An 18,092-nucleotide genomic window follows, 5' to 3' on the forward strand; every position below is an offset into this window, starting at 1 on the left:
AATCTCTGTTTATTTGAATATGTCTAGTATCCTCTGCCTAGGTAAGAGGAGTCAGAGGAGGAGACACTGGCTGCTCCTCCTGGCTCCTCCCTGTGTAGAACCCCTTTTCATTCCCTAGAAGTCCCACAAAGCCAGGGAGGTTAGAAATCTTCCTGTCTAGTGCTTCCAGAGCATGGTGCTCTTGTTATCAACCAAAGAACGAACCCGCAGAGAGAACAAGAGTATTGTAGCCTTGGCTTTTCTTATGCGGGTGACAGAGGGTGCGAGAAATTGGACTGGAACCCTCACCTCAGCTGGAGAGATGGCAGACTTTTTCTGTTCTTCACACAGCAGAGACACACTTCTTCTCTAGAAATACCCCAGAGTATCGGGCATCCTTTATCCTTGGGGGCTGTGCCAAAAGGTGAGAGTAGGAATAAAAAGGTCTCAGGGAGAAGATGGAAAGTGGGTCATTTCTCAGAGCAGGAAGAAGTCCCTCCTGTCTGCTGGGGTTTCAGGTCCAACACATAGCCCCATTCCAGGGCTCCAGGATGAAAGTGCCCTCCTCCATCCAGCTCCAAACTTCTTTCCCTTTAAGAAAGGCTCCCCTCAGATCTGACCATTGTATCATAATCCTAAATGCCCCTGGGGCCTCCTCCCCACTGCCACCATGTGCTGATACTGGTGATGTGGTACAGCCAAGGCTGAGCCCACGTAAAGGGAGGCTTTTCCTGGCTGTCTGGGAGCAGAAAGTATAGCCGAGGCTAAGTCACTTGGGCATATGTAGATCTTATTAGGGATAAATTTTGAGGGGTCCAGAATCCAGGACCAACACTTTCTGATGACTGTCATAAGTGCCGAATCTCTGCAAATGCTGCTTCACTTTTGAACCTAGATGAATAGAAGAGATATCCACACATCACACTGAAGAAAAGATGCAGCCCTTCCAATCCTTACCTAAGGATCCTAGTGCCTGCTCCAAAACCTACCTGGGAGCTGGAATATCATAGACAATAAACTCTTCCCTCAGGCTCTGGATTTTGTCTTTAAGTGGGACAAGTGAATTGTCTTAGGTGTAAGCATGTGGGATCTATATTTGGATGTGTGGATTAAAATAAAAATTTTGACTACTATAGCTTTAGATCCTATGACAAACCTCATTGTTCTCATCTATGAAATGGGAATACTATTAAAAGCACCTATCAAGAAAGGGTTGTAAGGATTTAAATTCTTATTTAAATGAGTAGAACTTAGTCCAAGCTAAGAAAGAGTATAAACTATAGACAGAACTCAGAACAGAATACTGTCCTTCTTAACCCTTTTCCATCCATTAGCTAGTGGACACTATGCCAACAGCAATGCTCAAGGTAGGACAGAGCCAAGATAGAAGCAATGGAAGAATATGGGAAGGGCAGAGGCAGAGGGTACCTGGGAGTCCAGCATGATACAATAAGGCATAGACACTTCAGGGGCTCCTTCAAAAATCCACAGATGTTTTCCCTAACTCCCAATCTCTTTAAATAGACAGGACTAGCCATAATAGTGGCCAGGGGGTTCCCTCTGTACTAGGTCAAAGAGGAATACCCCAATGATTGGCTAAGACTATCAGTGATAGTTGGGTGTAACATGTCAGATGTGCTAAACAATATCCACATCACATGATAATGTATCTATCTATGTCAGGCAATTACAATGCAGAGTTATTTTAAGATCTTACTTCTCCCATGCATGAGCACAAAGCCTCTACCTGGTTGTTCGGTGGACTGTTCTTCTAGTATCCTGCCCAGAAAATAGAGTGGAGATTCCTCCTGCCTCCTTCCTGCAGCTGTCCTTTCTGGGATGGGACTGCATCTTCTCTGGCTTTTGTACTAATGATTCAGACCTGCTTACAAATGCCTGTGGCCCTATCTCATCAACTCATAGCACAGTGCCAGATGTATTAGGATGTTCTGTGCTGATGGTGTGAATGATTCACCCTAGGTAAGATCCTAATTCATTACAGTGATATGGATTGCAGGAGATATGAGTGTCTCAGTCCTGGCTTAAGCTAGACTTGCCTTGGAACCTTTTCTAGTCCCCAGAGTCTGAATTCACAAGGCAGGTGCAGATTGATTGAGAGCTACTGAGCTAAACTAAGCCTTTTGGTTTCCTACATTTTACTATGCCCTGAATCACCTGCAGATTGTAGTTGGTAGGTCTGGCTGGGCCTGAGGTTCTGTCTTCCTGGTTATCTCCAATGTCCCATAATGCTACTCTGAAGTCAAACTTTGAGTGGTCTGACCTAAAACAATGGTTCTCAACCCTGGCTATGCACTGAGCACTGAGAATGTGATATATGTAAATCATGAATGCCTAGGTCTCACATACCTCTTAGGTCATATTCAGCTGGTCTAATTTGAGACCAGACATTACCCTGGTAGTACAGTGCTGTGTTTTTCTACCTCCTAAGTAGTGTGTCTTAAATCTGCTCTTACCTTCACTTTGTTTTTCAGCCACCATATCCTGACTGGACCCTCATTATCCTGGGCCTGTATAGTAGCAGTACTTTCATTCTCTGGACCCTACTATCTTCAAACTTCCTCCCCAAGGTCAAGGTTCAGGCACACATGCTTTTCAGGCTCTGGTGGTTATTACTATTTCCTATAGGGCAGTATTTTTGGACTTCCATGTATATCACTATAACCTAGAAGCTCATATATAAAATAGACCCTTGAGTCTCAACCCAAGAGTTTTGATGCAGGAGGTCCATGGTCCATGTTGAGGACTTAGAATTTATATTCTCTATACATTCCTAAGAGCTGTTACTGCTGCTGTTACATTTTGAGAAACTTCACATCATAGAGATCACAACAAAGAGGTATCAGAACAGACCCAACAGGCAGGTGAAGTGGATTCTACCCAGGTGGAGAACAACACTACTCAGAAGCCAACAACCATACAACTAAAATCAAAAGCAGCAGTAGCAGTGGCAGCCACCAGGGACACAACAGTGGAGCAATGAGAGCAGCCTCCCCATATAGGAATGCGAAGGAGAAGCTCACCCTTATGCTCCTATCTCCTTTGGTCCTCACTGCTTCATTTGACCTGGGAAGAAATGAGACTTGCTGTTTTCCACATAATTCTGTGACAGTTGTAGACATTCTTTTTTTTTTTTTAATTTTATTTAGTTTATTTTACAATACCATTAAGTTCTACATATCAACCACGGGTTCCCCTATTCTCCCCCCTCCAACCCCCTCTCCTTACCACCAGCCCACCCTCCATTCCCTCCTCCTCCAGGGCAAATCCTCCCCCGAGGACTGCGATCAACCTGGTAGACTCAGTCCAGGCAGGTCCAGTCCCTTCCTCTCAGACTGAGCCAAGTGTCCCTGCATAAGCTCCAGGTTTCAAACAGCCAACTCATGCAATGAGCACAGGACTTGGTCCCACTGCCTAGTTGCCTCCCAAACTGATCAAGCCAATCAACTGTCACACCTATCCAGAGGGCCTGATCCCCTTAGCCTTTGGTTCATAGTTCATGTGTTTCCATTCATTTGGCTATTTTTTTTCAATAATTGAGTAAAACTGAAATTTATTATAAGCCACAGTCGTCCTAGGGACCTCCATGCTATATATATATAGCCTCTATGGTTCTATGGGTTGTGGTTTGATTGTTCTTTATTTTATATCTAGAATCCACTTATGAGTGAGTACATACCATGACTGTCTTTATGTGTTTGGGTTACTTCACTCAGGATGATTTTTTCTAGTTCCATCCATTTGCCTACAAATTTCATGCTTTCATTGTTTTTCTCTGCTGAGTAGTACTCCATTGTGTATATGTACCACATTTTTTTTCATCCATTCTTCCGTTGATGGGCATCTAGGTTGTTTCCAGGTTCTGGCTATTACAAATAGTGCTGCTATGAACATAGCTGAGCATGTATCTTTATGGTATGAATCAGCATTCCTTGGGTATATGCCCAAGAGTGGGATGGCTGTGTCTTGAGGTAGTTCGATTCCTAATTTTCTGAGAAACCGCCATACTGACTTCCACAGTGGTTGTACAAGTTTACATTCCCACCAACAGTGGAGGAGTGTTCCCTTTGCTCCACATCCTCTCCAACATTGACTGTCATTGGTGTTTTTGATCATAGCCATTCTGACAGGTGTAAGGTGGTATCTCAGAGTCGTTTTGATTTGCATTTCTCTGATGATTAAGGATGTTGAGCATTTCTTTAAATGTCTTTCAGCCATTTGTGATTCTTGTTTTGTGAATTCTCTGTTTAGCTCTTTAGCCCATTTTTTAATTGGACTGTTCAGTATTTTGATGTCTAGTTTCTTGAGTTCTTTATATACTGTGGAGATCAATCCTCTGTCAGATGTGGGGTTGGTGAAGATCTTTTCCCATTCTGTTGGCTGTCTTTTTGTCTTATTGACTGTGTCTTTTGCCCTAGTTGTAGACATTCTTAACATGTCACCTGGGTCAAGTAACCCCCTGTCTTAGTTAGGGTTTTACTGATGTAAAGAAACACCTTGACCATGGCAACTCTTGTAAAGGAAAACATTTAATTGCGGTGACTTATCATTCAGAGGTTTAATCCATTATCATCCTGGTGGAAAGCATGGTGGCGTGAAGGCAGACATGGTGCTGGAGGAGGAGTTGAGAGTTGTACATTTTGATCAACAGGCAGCAGGAAGTGAACCAGCTTGAGCTTCTGAGACCTAAATCCCACCCGCTAGTGAAGAACTTCTTCCAACAAGGCCACATCCGCTCCAACTAGGCCATACCTAATAGTGCCACCACTCCCTATGAGCCTATGGGGCCACTTTCTTTCAAGCCACCACACCCCCCTCTGGCTAATTTTACCACCTGGACAATGGCATATTAAGAATTTCTTCCTGAGTTGTTGTGAGGTACACAAAGCAGTGTATCAAGGTTCTGGCAACAAGATGGTGGCAGTGAACACTCAGGGGCACCCTCTGGTGAACATGTTTTTGCCTTTCAGCAGAGCTGAGAGAAGGTCAGGTTGTCGCCTCCTTCAATGTTCAGAGGGTTCCTGAACTCCAAGCCTGCCTTCCCTGCACTGGATTGCCTTTACTGGGTATGCCTCTTCTGCCCCTCTCTGCAAAGGTCCACTTTTAGCTCATCTTTCTTATTCTCTCCTGATAGGATTAATCTTTGCAAAAGAAAAGCCCCAACTCACCCAGCACCCTTAGAGGTCCCAGGCCTGACCCATCCCTCATCCTCTCACCCTTTAGTCACCCCCATGCTCCATCCAGGAACCTCACTTGAATGAGTGAAGGTCACAGAGGGCTGGCTTGGGCCTGTCTCCAGAGGATTTCTGGCTGGGTCTCTGGGAAGAGATAAGGAAAACAGTCAAGTGGGATTTTCCCGGGACTTAGGAGGGTGAAATAAGACATAGCAGAAAGACATCAATAACATACAATGTAAACATTGTAAAACAGAGGTGCACTAGCCACAAGGTTAGCCTGTGACAAATTGCAGGCCTTACCCTTCACAGTCCATACATTGGACAGTCACGTGACCCAAAGCCTCCTTTCATTGCCATCTTTGAGCTGACACTCAAGTCTCTTCCTTCATGAAAATTCCAACCTGGCCTCAGAAAGCCCTTCCTTCCACCTGCTTGGGCAGAATGAATGGTGAAAGACGCACCAGAAGAATATAGAGCCGTCTCTTTGTGGATGAGCCCAAGGTCTCAAACCTCTGGGTGGAAATGAATCATGTCTATCACCCAAGCTGTTGGGTACATGTAGCAAAACTTCTTTCCCCTTCCAGGATTTCTCTTGTCTAATTCGTCAGCTGGGGAAGCTGATGAAAAGTCTGGTGAAGAACTGAAACCAGGCATAGCACTAGCCAGTGCCGACTTTCAGTATTATGCTTTGTCTCTGATGTGGACGTTTCCAAATATCTCACCCAGCAGTACTGGGGTTCATCTTTTTCCAGTCATTGAAGTCCATTTTCATTTCTGAGTTCTCCTCCATAACAGATGTTCTAAGTGTTGAGGGAATAGGAGGTAAAATGATATCATCCATGGCTGCTTTAGGGATGCTATAGGAGGGCTGACGTGTGTGTGTGTGTGTGTGTGTGTGTGTGTGTGTGTGTGTGTGTGTGTGAGAGAGAGAGAGAGAGAGAGAGAGAGAGAGAGAGAGAGAGAGAGAGAGAGAGAGAATCTGGCCAGCAAAGTTGGAAATACTGAGCTTTTGTATAATTTGATGACTTTGTAAAACAGCCTGATCTTTGTCTAATAAAGAATAAAACAAAACAAGACAAAATAAAACAATGCATTTATAACCTCTTGTCTTAAAAATACAAGTTTCCAGAGATCACAAAAGGCTCAATTCCTAATACCTGATCAGATATGGTAGCTCATACTTGTTTTCTCATCACTTGGAAGGCTGGAGGCAAGATGCTCATGAATTAAAGGATAGCCTGAACAATATAGTAAATTCCAGGCCAATCTGGGCTACAGAGTATAGCCTTGTCACAAACAAACAAACAAACAAACTGTTGCCAGAGTCTTTCTGCCTTGCCCACAGTCAGGACAAATCCTTGTCACCCGCCAGTCCCACAGCCGCTCAGACCCAACCAAGCAAACACAGAGACTTACATTGCATACAAACTGTATGGCCGTGGCAGGCTTCTTGCTAACTTTTCTTATATCTTAAAGTAACCCATTTCTAGAAATCTATACCTTGCCACGTGGCTCGTGGCTTACCAGCATCTTCACATGCTTCTTGTGCTGGCCGCATCTGGCAGTCAGTCCTTCTGCCTTCCTGTCCTTTTATTTCTCCTCTCTGTTAGTCCCGCCTATCCTTCCTGCCTAGCCACAGCCAATCAGGTTTTATTTATTGATCAATCAGAACAACTTGACATACAGACCATCCCCCAGCACAGCCAAGTGCAGACCATCTCAGACACCTGCACTCAGGCCCATGGTACTAATCATCCTCTATGCGGACCTGCTGGGTAACGCCACAAAGAACCCAAGAAGGGCTCCCACAGGACATACAGAACATCCCACAGCACAAACAATCTCCAACCATATCACCAGTAGTCTAGGTGAACCCAGTGAAGGAAGTGGAGCAAGAACTGATGTCATTTCACATATGAAAAATCTGAAACAAAATAATCTGCTGAGTCCTCAAGTTTGCAAAGATGTTTCTTTTCTCTTTGTGGTGACCAACTACATAGCGAGAAGCTATGTAAAGGAGGAAAGGTTTTTTCGGAGGCTCATGATTTGAGCTTACAGTACACTATGGCAGAGAATGCAAAAAGAAGCTGCAGAAGCAGCTCGCGCCGTGATTCCTCACCTCCCGTGCAGAAAGCAAGGAGAGCGGGTACTCAGCAGGATTTCTACTTTTCCCATGTTTATTCAGTCTGTGATTTCAGGACATTGAGTGATACCTAACCCATGAGTGAGATTTAATTTTCTCAGTTTAACCTCTCTGGAACAGTCTACCAAACATCTCCAAAGATATATCTCCTAGGTGACTCTAAATCCAGCTAAGTTGACAATAAACATGATCCATCTCAAGTTTACTGCTTGTCAACATGACACTCAAGCATGTTATGTTAAATTCTAACACCCCACTCCTGGCCACTAAAATCTCATGTTCATTGTGCAATGCAAAAATCCATCTTAAAAGCCTTCCTAATCTTAACAGTTTCAACATTGTTCAAAAGTCCAAAGTTTCTTCTGACAATCAAAACAACTCTTAATTAAGAAACCTATAAAAACAAAGTACACACACACACACACACACACACACACACACACACACACGACATACACTAAAGAGGTATAAAGTCTATAAGTTTGAAAGACATTAAAAGATAGTTTTGGGTTGGTAATACAAGTTAGGATAGAAAATGAATTAGGTACAACATTTTGAACTCACCAAAATAAGAAAATAATGAAATATTTTCTTTGTATTTGTCAATTGTTAATGGACTGGACATTGTTAATGTAATTCTTGGCTGTATGTATTATATATACTTATTGTATATAATTTTTCTTATATTAGTTATAACCTTCTTTTATTATTTTAGACAAAAAGGGGGGGGGAAATGTGGTGATATATTGTGTATCCTAATAAAATTTGCCTGAAGATCAGAGAACAGAACAAGCCAATAGATTAAACATAGAGGCCAGGCAGTGGTGGCACTCACCTTTAGTCTTAGCACTCAGGAGGCAGAGATCTGTCTGGATCTCCATGAGTTGAGTTCAAAGCCACCTTGGATTACATGAGATTGATTCAGTCTAGGAGAGAAACAGAGCCAGGCAGTGGTGGCACAAACCTTTAATCCCAGCACTAGGAAGTAAGTAATATGACTTAATGGATAAAGGTATATAAGGCATGAGGGGACAGGAACTAAAGGCTTTTATTACCTAGAGGTAATACGTGGCAGTGGCTTGTTCCTTTGTCTCTCTGGTCTTTTAGCATTTACCCCAATATCTGGCACTGGGTTTTTTTTATTACAAAGCCATTTAAGATTTCGAACAACAACACACCATACCACACACACCACACACACACACACACACACACACACACACACACACACACCACACAACACACCACACACAGAGACACACATCACATACACATACTACACCACACACCACATAAATACTCCACACGCACACACACCACACACACACTACACACACACCATACACACAGAGACACACCACACACATACCACACACTATACACACACACACACACACACACACACACACATACACACACACACACACACACACACACGTCCTCCAGCCTCTCTAAATATACTGTTTATTCTGCAGAAAGGCTGAGTCCCCTTGCTGTTCCAATAAAGCAGTCTCTCTGTTGGGATGGAGTCTCTACTTCTCTGATTCATTTTTCTTACAGGAGTAAAGGGAGATTGATGCTGGACTGTGCTACCTGGTGGATTTCAGACCAGTCTGGGCTCCAGAGTAAAACCTTTTCTTAAAGAAGAAAAGAAAAACCAAGTGTAGTGACACATACCTTTAGTCCCATTACTCTAGAGGCAGACACAGGTGGTGGATCTCTGTGAGTTGGAGGCCAGTCTGGTCTATGTAGTGAGTTCCAGGACAGCCAGAGCTACATAGTGACTCTGTCTCAAAAATATCAAAAGAAGAAGGAAATGAAGGAAGGAAGAAAAAAATGTTGAATTTTTAAAAACCAAATGAGTTAGTGAACAATAAGGACAACAACAGAACCAAACAAGCAAAGAGATTGTAGACATCTACATTTGGTCACACCTAAAGGTTATGCATAAATTGTCTTTCTCTAGGATGTTTGAAATGAAGCAGGGAGGAAGATAAAGACATCAGTCACTGAAGACATCTGAAACTTAACTGCAGAGTTCCGAGTCAGGAATGAACAGAGCTGGGTTCTAGAAAGGAAATAAAATGGCTCAAAAGGCAATGCGTACAGAAAGAATGACCGCCAGGAAGCGTAGAGCCTTCCACAAAACTGCCCTATATGTCTGCAGAAACTATACTTCTGTAGCGGCAACGGTTAACTGTCCTTGACCTCCCTGGTCACGGACAGTCTTATTCCACTTTAACACTTAACAACAGGCAAATGGCTGTTGAAAAACCTCCCTCAGGACTCGGCTGATTGATTGGAGTTCATCTCTGTATACATGATAGCAGTAGGAGCAAAGGAGATGGTGTCCACGTGCTTGGTCTTCCTTGGTAGAATTTCAAAGATTGAGAGAACCAAGCCGATGGTTTAAAAACATATTTCAGATAAAGTATAGAAGAAAATTATTTCAAAATAAAGCCTTTAATTTCCAGACAAAAGGTCATAATTTCCTAGGAAAAACTAGGGTAGAATGGCCAAAGAGATATATTCTGATGACGGACAAAGAACCATTCCAGACAGGGACAAGAAAAGGTACATAAAAAGAAAAAGAATTGCCGGGCGGTGGTGGCGCACGCCTTTAATCCCAGCACTTGGGAGGCAGAGGCAGGCGGATCTCTGTGAGTTCGAGGCCAGCCTGGGCTACCAAGTGAGCTCCAGGAAAGGCGCAAAGCTACACAGAGAAACCCTGTCTTGAAAAACCAAAAAAAAAAAAAAAAGAAAAAAGAAAAAGAATTACACAAAATGGAAAAACCTAGTGGCCTTTTTGCCACAGAATCATCTATTCCAGAAGACGGTAGAACGTGAGATCTTTGCGGGAAAGTAAACGTTTACACTTAGGAAGCTAAGCAGAGACACTCGGCAGCCTGGGAAACTCACCCAGACAGTATCCTATGTTCAAGACTATTTCAGAAATTCTTACAAATTCTGTCTGCATCCCAAGCCAAACTTTATCTAGCAATTGCTTATGAAACTCATAAGCAACTCAAATAGCATTCTTTTAGTGGAACATTCTAGCTAACATACTAATCTCCATCGAGAAATGATGGTAGGAAAGTATTAAATGTCTCAGTTTTCTAGAATTAAACCACTATGTTTCTACAAAGAGAAAGTAAAGCCATACTACAATTCCTAATGGAATAGTCTCAGATTTGAGCTGCTGTGTTTCAGGCAGTGTTTTCTGGTGCTGCATGGTATGACAATTAAGTGCAATTCAAGAACATGTGCATGCCCATGTTCAGAACCAAGACTGCAGTGAAGGTGTGAGATGCACCGTGGACAAACGCTGCCAGGAACATCTCATATTCATGATTCTTTGATTTTGAGTTATTTTTTCCTCATGCATTCAGAAATGTGTCTGCAGAAGTCTGTGGCCTCAGGAGGAGGCGAAGAGGAGGTGCAGGGTGGTAGCTTCTCGCCCCCTAGTGGAGCTAGTGTGAAGGCAAATTGAGCCAAGGTGAGGCCAGTGGTGTGAGGTATGTTGTAAAGACAAAAAGCCAGCTTATGTGCCAGGGACAGGTCCTGATCCCACTGCTAGAGGCCCCACAAACAGACCAAGCTACACAATTGTCACACACATGGGCCTAGGTCAGTCCTATGCAGGCTCCCTAGCTGTTGGTCCAGAGTCTTGAGCTCCATTAGCTCAGGTTAGCTGTCTCTGTGGATTCTCCTGTCATGATCTTGATTTGCCCCCCACCACCCTTTGCTCATAGAATCCCTCCTCCCTCTCTTCAGGAGGACTCCCGGAGCTCAGCCAGTACTTGGCTGTGGATCTCTGCATCTGCTCCCATCAGTTATTGGATAGAATATCTCTGCTGACAATTAGGGCAGCCACCAATCTGATTACAGGAGAGGGCCAGTTCAGGCACCCTCTCTACTATTGCTAGGAATCTTAGCTGGGTCATCCTTGTGCATGCCTAGGGTTTCTCCCTAACCCCCAAATGGCTTCTTCTATCAAGATATCTCTTTCATCACTCTCCCCCTCCATCTGCCCCCAACTCAACCAACCTAATTCCTTATGTTCCCATGCCTCGCCCAGCCCTGATGCAGGGGGAGGAGCTTAGTCCTGCCTTAACGTGATATGAGATGCTTTGTTGACTTCCGTGGGAAGCCTGCCTCTTTCTGAATGGAGGAGGAATGGGTGGAGGGGGTTAGAGAGGAGGTGGTAGGACGCAATGGGAAGAGAGGAGGGAGGGGAAACTGTGCTTGTATGTAAAACAAATGAAAAATTTAATAAAAAAAAAGGGGAAAAGAGATGTATAGCCACGTAGGATTAACAGAGAGACTGTTTCCTTGCTCCTTCTTGAGTTTTTGACTGTGTGGTTCTTCAGCTTTACCTGTGGAAGATCTTGTAGTACGGGCCTGTAATCCCATCTACTCTGGAGTTTAAGGCGTGTGGTCAAGGCCACCCTAGGCAACTTAGATTTCATCTAATAAAATGTTAAAAGAGGGCTGGTGGTGTACTACAGCTGGTTGAGTGCTTGCCAAGCATGCAGCAGGTTCTAGGTTCCATCCCTGATAACAGAAAAAAAAAAAAAAAAGGAACAAAACAAAACTAACCTCCCTCTCCTTTGGCCTGAGGCTTCAGTAGAGGTAAGATGTTTCTCTAGTGGCTGGCTCCTTTACTGATCTTTCAGCATTTACCCTGACATCGATATCTGGCTTTTTATTATTAAGACCAGTTAGAATTCATACAACATCTGGCGCCCAACCTGTGGGGCACAAATTCATGAAAAAGCCGCTTGCCTGATGCTTTGCAGCCACTGGCTCAGGCTGGGGCTACATGTGTACTGGAGTCACTACCCTTACAACTAGATTTTCCTTTTCTTTTCCAAGTCCTCTGAGAGAGTCTGGGATTCTTTTCTGTAGGCTTTCTTCAGCAGACTCCACAGGCTTTTGGGTTCCAAAAGCCATAGGAGTTAGCTGCTTTTGCACATTTCCCCATGCACACAGCTGGCTCTTTGGCTTCTTCCCTCTACCAGTGGGTGGGTTGTGGCTTTCTCTGAAGTTCCCTCCTTGGGCTGCTGCCACACTAGGTAGCTGCTTTACTTCACCATCATCTGAATTGCCATTGTCAGCAGATTTGGTGAGTCTTTTAAGAAATTAGGATTTCTTAAAAGGGGGAATTAGTGAGGGAAAAAAAAGCCAGAAAGTCCTGCCTCTAAAAAAAGACAAACAAAAATAGAAGAAATCAATAAATCCCTTAAAGAAAGCCAAGAAACCCAAGAAAAAGCAATTAAACAGGTGAAGGAAACAGTTTAAGACCTGAAAATTGAAATAGAAGCAATGAAGAAGACACAAATGAAGGGATTGCTGGGAATGCAAAAATCTGAGTAAACAAACAGGAACTACAGATGCAAGCATAACTAACAGAGTATAAGAGATAGAACAGAGAATCTCTGATGTGGAGGATACAATAGAGGAAATAGATTCATCAGTCAAAAAACAATTAAAGCCAAAAAAGTCATATAACACAAAATGTCCAGGAAAGCTGCAACACCATGAAAAGGCCAAACCTAAGAATAATAGGGATAGAAGAAGGAGAAGAATACCAACTCAAAGACACAGAAAATATATTCAACAAAATCACAGAAGAAACTTTCCAAATTAAAGAAGGAAATGCCTATGAAGATACAAGAAGCTAACAGAACACCAAATAGGCTACACCCTCCAAAAACGTCCCCTCGCCACATAATATTCAAACCACTAAACATACAGAATAAACAAAGAATATTAAGAGCAGCAGAGGGAAAAGGCCAAGTGACTTATAAAGGCAAACCCATCAGAATAACACCTGACTTCTCACTGGAGATTCTGAAAGCCAGAAGGTCCTAGACAGATGTTATACAGACACTAAGAGACTGTGGATGCCAGCCCAGACTATTATACCCAGCAAAACTTTCAATCACCATAGACAGAGTACACAATATATTCTAAGACAAAACCAGATTTAAACAACACCTATTCACAAATCCAGCCCTACAGAAAGCATTAGAAGGAAAACTCCAACTTAAGGAAGTTAGATGCACCTATGAAAATACAGGCGATAATCCCACAGAAACAAATCCCAAAGAAGGCCCTGGGTTCGGTCCTCAGCTCTGGAAAAAAAAAAAAGAAGGGAAACACACAATACTACCACCAAAAAACAACAGGAATTAACAATCACTGGTCATTAATATCCATTAATACAAATGGACTCAATTTGCCTATGAAAAGACACAGGCTAACAGAATGGATATGAAAACAGGATCCATCTTTCTGCTACATACAAGAAGTACACCTCAACTTCAAAGACAGACACTACTTCAGAGTAAAAGGTTGGGAAAAGACTTTCCAATTAAATAGACTTAAGAAGCAAGCTGGTATATAGCTATCCTAATATCTAACAAAATGGATTTCAAACTAAAATCAATCAAAAGAGATCAGGAAGGACATTATATATTCATCACAGGAAAAATCCACCAAGATGAAGTCTCAGTTCTGAACATTTATGCCCCAAATACAAGAGCACTCACACATGTAAAAGAAACAATACTAAAATTTAAATTACACATCAAAACCCACATACTACGAGTGTGAGACTTCAACACCCCACTCTCATTAATGGACAGGTCTGCCAGATGGAAACCTAACAGAGAAATAAGGGATCTAACAGATGTTATGACTCAAATAGACTTAATAGACATCTACAGAACATTCCATCCAAACACAAAAGAATATACCTTCTTCTCAGCACCCCATGTAACTTTCTCTAGAACTGACCACATACTCAGTCACAAAGCAAATCTCAATAGATACAAAAAAATTGAAATAACCTCCTGCATTTTATCAGACCACCATGGCTTAAAGTTAGATTTCAATAACAACAAAAATTATAGAAATCTACAATCTCATGGAAACTGAATGTTCAACTCAATCACCAATGTGTTAAGGAAGAAATAAAGAAAGAAATTAAAGACTTCCTAGAATTCAATGAAAATGAATGTACAACATACCCAAACTTATGGGACACTATAAAAGTAGTGCTAAGAGGAAAAGTCATAGCACTAAATGCCCACATAAAAAGTTTGGAGAAATGTCACACTAGCAACTTAACAGCACACCTGAAAGCTCTAGAATGAAAAGAAGCAAAGTTACCCAAGTGGAATAGATGCCAGGAAATAATCAAATTGAGGGCTGAAATCAATAAAATAGAAACAAAGAGAACAACACAAAGAATCAATGAAACAAAGAGTTGGTTCTTTGAGAAAATCAATAAGATAGACAAGCCCTTATCAAAATTAACCAAATGGCAAAGAGAGAGCATCCAAATTAGCAAAATTGGAAATGAAAAGGGAGACATAACAACAGACAACGAGGAAATCCAGAGAACCATCAGGATTGTTCATACTTCAAAAACCTGTACTGCACAAAATTGGAAAATCTGAAAGAAATGGACAATTTTCTGGATAGGTACCACATACCAAAATTAAATCAAGAACAGATAAACAATTTAAATAGACCTATAACTCCTATGGAAATAGAAATAGTCATTAAAATTCTCACAACCAAAAAAAGCCCAGAACCAGATGGTTTCAGTGCAGAATTCTACCAGAATTTCAAAGAAGAGCTAATACCAATACTCTTCAAATTGTCCCACACAATAGAAATGGAAGGAACATTGCCAAACTCTTTTTATGAGGCTACAGTTACCCTGATACCCCAACCACACAGAGATGCAACAAAGAATGAGAATTACAGACCAATCTCCCTCATGAGCATTGATGCAAAAATACTCAATAAAATACTGGCAAACCAAATCCAATTAACATTAAAAGACTTATCCACCATAATCAAGTAGGCTTCTTCCTAAAGATGCAAGGATGGTTCAACATACAAAAATATGCCAATGTAATATACCATTTAAACAAACTGGAAAAAAAACCCACATGGTCATCTCATTAGACGATGAAAAAAGCCTTTGACATAATCCAACACTCTTTCATGATAAAGGTCTTGGAGAGATCAGGAATACAAAAAACACACCTAAACATAATAAAGGCAATTTACAGCAAGCCAACAGCCAATATCAAATTAAAGGGAGAGAAACTCAAAACAATTTCACTAAAATCAAGAACAAGACAAGGCTGTCCACTCTCCCCATATCTGTTCAATATAGTTCTTTAAGTTCTATCTAGAGCAATAAGACAACAAAGCAGATCAGGGAGATACAAATTGGAAAGGAAGAATTAAAATTTTCACTATTTGCAGATGATAAGATAGTATACATAAGTGACCCTAAAAATTCTACCAGGGAACTCCTACAGCTGATAAACACTTTCAGTAAAATGATGGGATACAAGATTAGCTAAAAAAACAAACGAACAAACAAACAAAAACAAAACAAAACCCCCAAACAGTATCTCTCCTATATACAAATGATAAATGGGCTGAGGAAGAAATCAGAGAAACATTACCCTTTACAATAGTCACAAATAATATAAATACCTTGGGGTAACTCTAACTAAGCAAGTGAAAGACCTATATGACAAGAACATTTTTTAAATTTAATTTAATTTTATTTTACAATATAACTTAATTCTACATATCAGCCACGGATTCCCTTGTTCTCCCCCTCCCGCCCCCTACCCCTACCCCCAGCCCACTCCCCATTCTCATCTCCTCCAGGGCAAAGACTCCCCCAAGGATTGAGATCAACCTGGTAGACTCAGTCCAGGCAGGTCCAGTCCCCTCCTTCCAGGCTGAGCCAAGCGTCCCTGCATAAGCCCCAGGATTCAAACAGCCAACTCATGCACTGAGCACAGGACCCGGTCCCACTGCCTGGATGCCTCCCAAACAGATCAAGCCAACCAACTATGACAAGAACTTTAAGTCTTTGAAGAAAGAAATTAAAGAAGATGTCAGAAAGTGGAAAGATCTCCCATGCTCATGGATAGTAAAAATGTAGTAAACATTTTTAAACATAGTAAAAATGGCAATCTTACCAAAAGCAATCTACAAATTCAATGCAATCCCCATCAAAATCCCAACACAATTCTTCACAGACCTGGAAAGAACAATACTCAACTTCATATGGAAAAATGAAAAACCCTGGATAGCTAAAACAATCCTGTACAATAAAGCGACTTCTGGAGGCATTATTATCCCTGACTTCAATGTCTACTGTAGAGCCATAGTAATAAAAACAGTTTGGTATTGGAGTAAAAACAGACACATGGATCAATGGAATCGAATTGAAGACTGTGACATTAATCCACACACCTATGAACACCTGATCTTTGACAAAGAAGCCAAAATTGTACAATGGAGAAAAGAAAGCATCTTCAAGAAGTGGTGCTGGCATAACTGGATGTCAACATGTAGAAGATTGCAAATAGATCCATATCTGTCACCGTGCACAAAACTCAAGTACAAGTCGATCAACAACCTCAACATAAATCCAGTTACACTGAACCTGACAGAAGAGAAAGTAGGAAGTAGCCTTGAACACATTGGCACAGGAGACTACTTCCTAAATATAACACCAGTAGCACAGACACTCAGAGCAACAATTAATAAATGGGACCTCCTGAGACTGAAAAGCTTCTGTAAAGTAAAGGACATGGTAAATAAGACAAAACAAGAGCCTACAGAATGGTAAAAGGTCTTATCAACCCCACATCTGACAAAGGTATGATCTCTAAAGTATATAAAGAACCCAAGAAACTAGACATCAAAATACCAAATAATCCAGTTAAAAAATGGGCTACAGAGCTAAACAGAGAGTTCTCAACAGAAGAATCTCAATGGCCGAAAGACATTTAAGGAATTGCTCAACATCCTTAGTCATCAGGGAAATGCAAATAAAAAAGACTCTGAGATACCATCTTACACTTGTCAGAATGGCTAAGATCAAAAACACGGATGACAGGTTATATTGGAGAGGATGTCAAGCAGGGGGAACACTCCTCCACTGTTGGTTGGAGTGTAAACTTGTACAGCCCAAACTTAACTGCTGTTGTTGAAAGATTTATTTTATGCTTAATACTTATGTAGGTAGCTGTGTGTTTGTATGTGGGTATATGTATGTGGTCCATGACAGAGGCCAGAAATGAGGCTGAGTCTCTTGGAGCTGGAGTTATAGACAGTTGTGAGGTACTTGATGTGGGGGCTGGGAACTAAACTCAGGTCCTCTGGAAAAGTAGTATATGCTCTCAATCACTGAGCCATCTGTCCAGCCCTCCAATCAAAACATTTGAGAATTAATCTGATTTGTGCTGATTTCAGCCTTGCTTGCCATGCTGAGGTCTTCAGTCTAACCTGCAGCAGGTCAAAGCTAGGATATCTCTTCATTGTATATTCAGGGTAATCTTCCTTTAACTCCCTGATCTCACAATTCATTTTCTCCTCTTTTAGTTTACTCTGTAATGGTAGGAGGTATCCCCTGAAACCTGGGGACAAGGGTGTAGAAGAACCAAAAATTTTGACAACTCCTGAGCTGGGGGATGGAGTATGGAGGGGAAAATAAATTATAAAGAAGATGGGGTACTTTGGGGCCAGATGGATAAATTTATTTGATTGTAAATAATAATTGCAAAGCTATATGTACATGGCAAAACTCATGAAATTGTGACAGTATATTATTGTGTGTCAGTTATATTTTAATGAAACTGCAAAATATATAAAGAAAGAGCACATATCTAAAATTAAATTTATCAACTGATGTTCTTAGCAAGTCTGTGCAGAAACAGGTGTTC

At 41.6% G+C, this 18,092-nt stretch overlaps 1 protein-coding gene across 1 annotated transcript in view; it reads left to right on the forward strand.

Moving 5' to 3' along the window:
- Nucleotides 1–7,238: 7,238 nt before the first annotated feature.
- Nucleotides 7,239–18,092, forward strand: part of Tbpl2 (TATA-box binding protein like 2) — a 37,863-nt gene continuing 27,009 nt past the window's right edge. Inside the window, exon 1 of the mRNA XM_028868643.1 lies at nucleotides 7,239–7,320. Within this exon, the coding sequence (XP_028724476.1) occupies nucleotides 7,239–7,320 (82 nt within the window). The remainder of the gene's footprint in view (nucleotides 7,321–18,092) is intronic.

This window comes from Peromyscus leucopus, chromosome 4 (genome assembly GCF_004664715.2).
Source record: "Peromyscus leucopus breed LL Stock chromosome 4, UCI_PerLeu_2.1, whole genome shotgun sequence".
Classification (NCBI taxonomy): Eukaryota; Metazoa; Chordata; class Mammalia; order Rodentia; family Cricetidae; genus Peromyscus; species Peromyscus leucopus.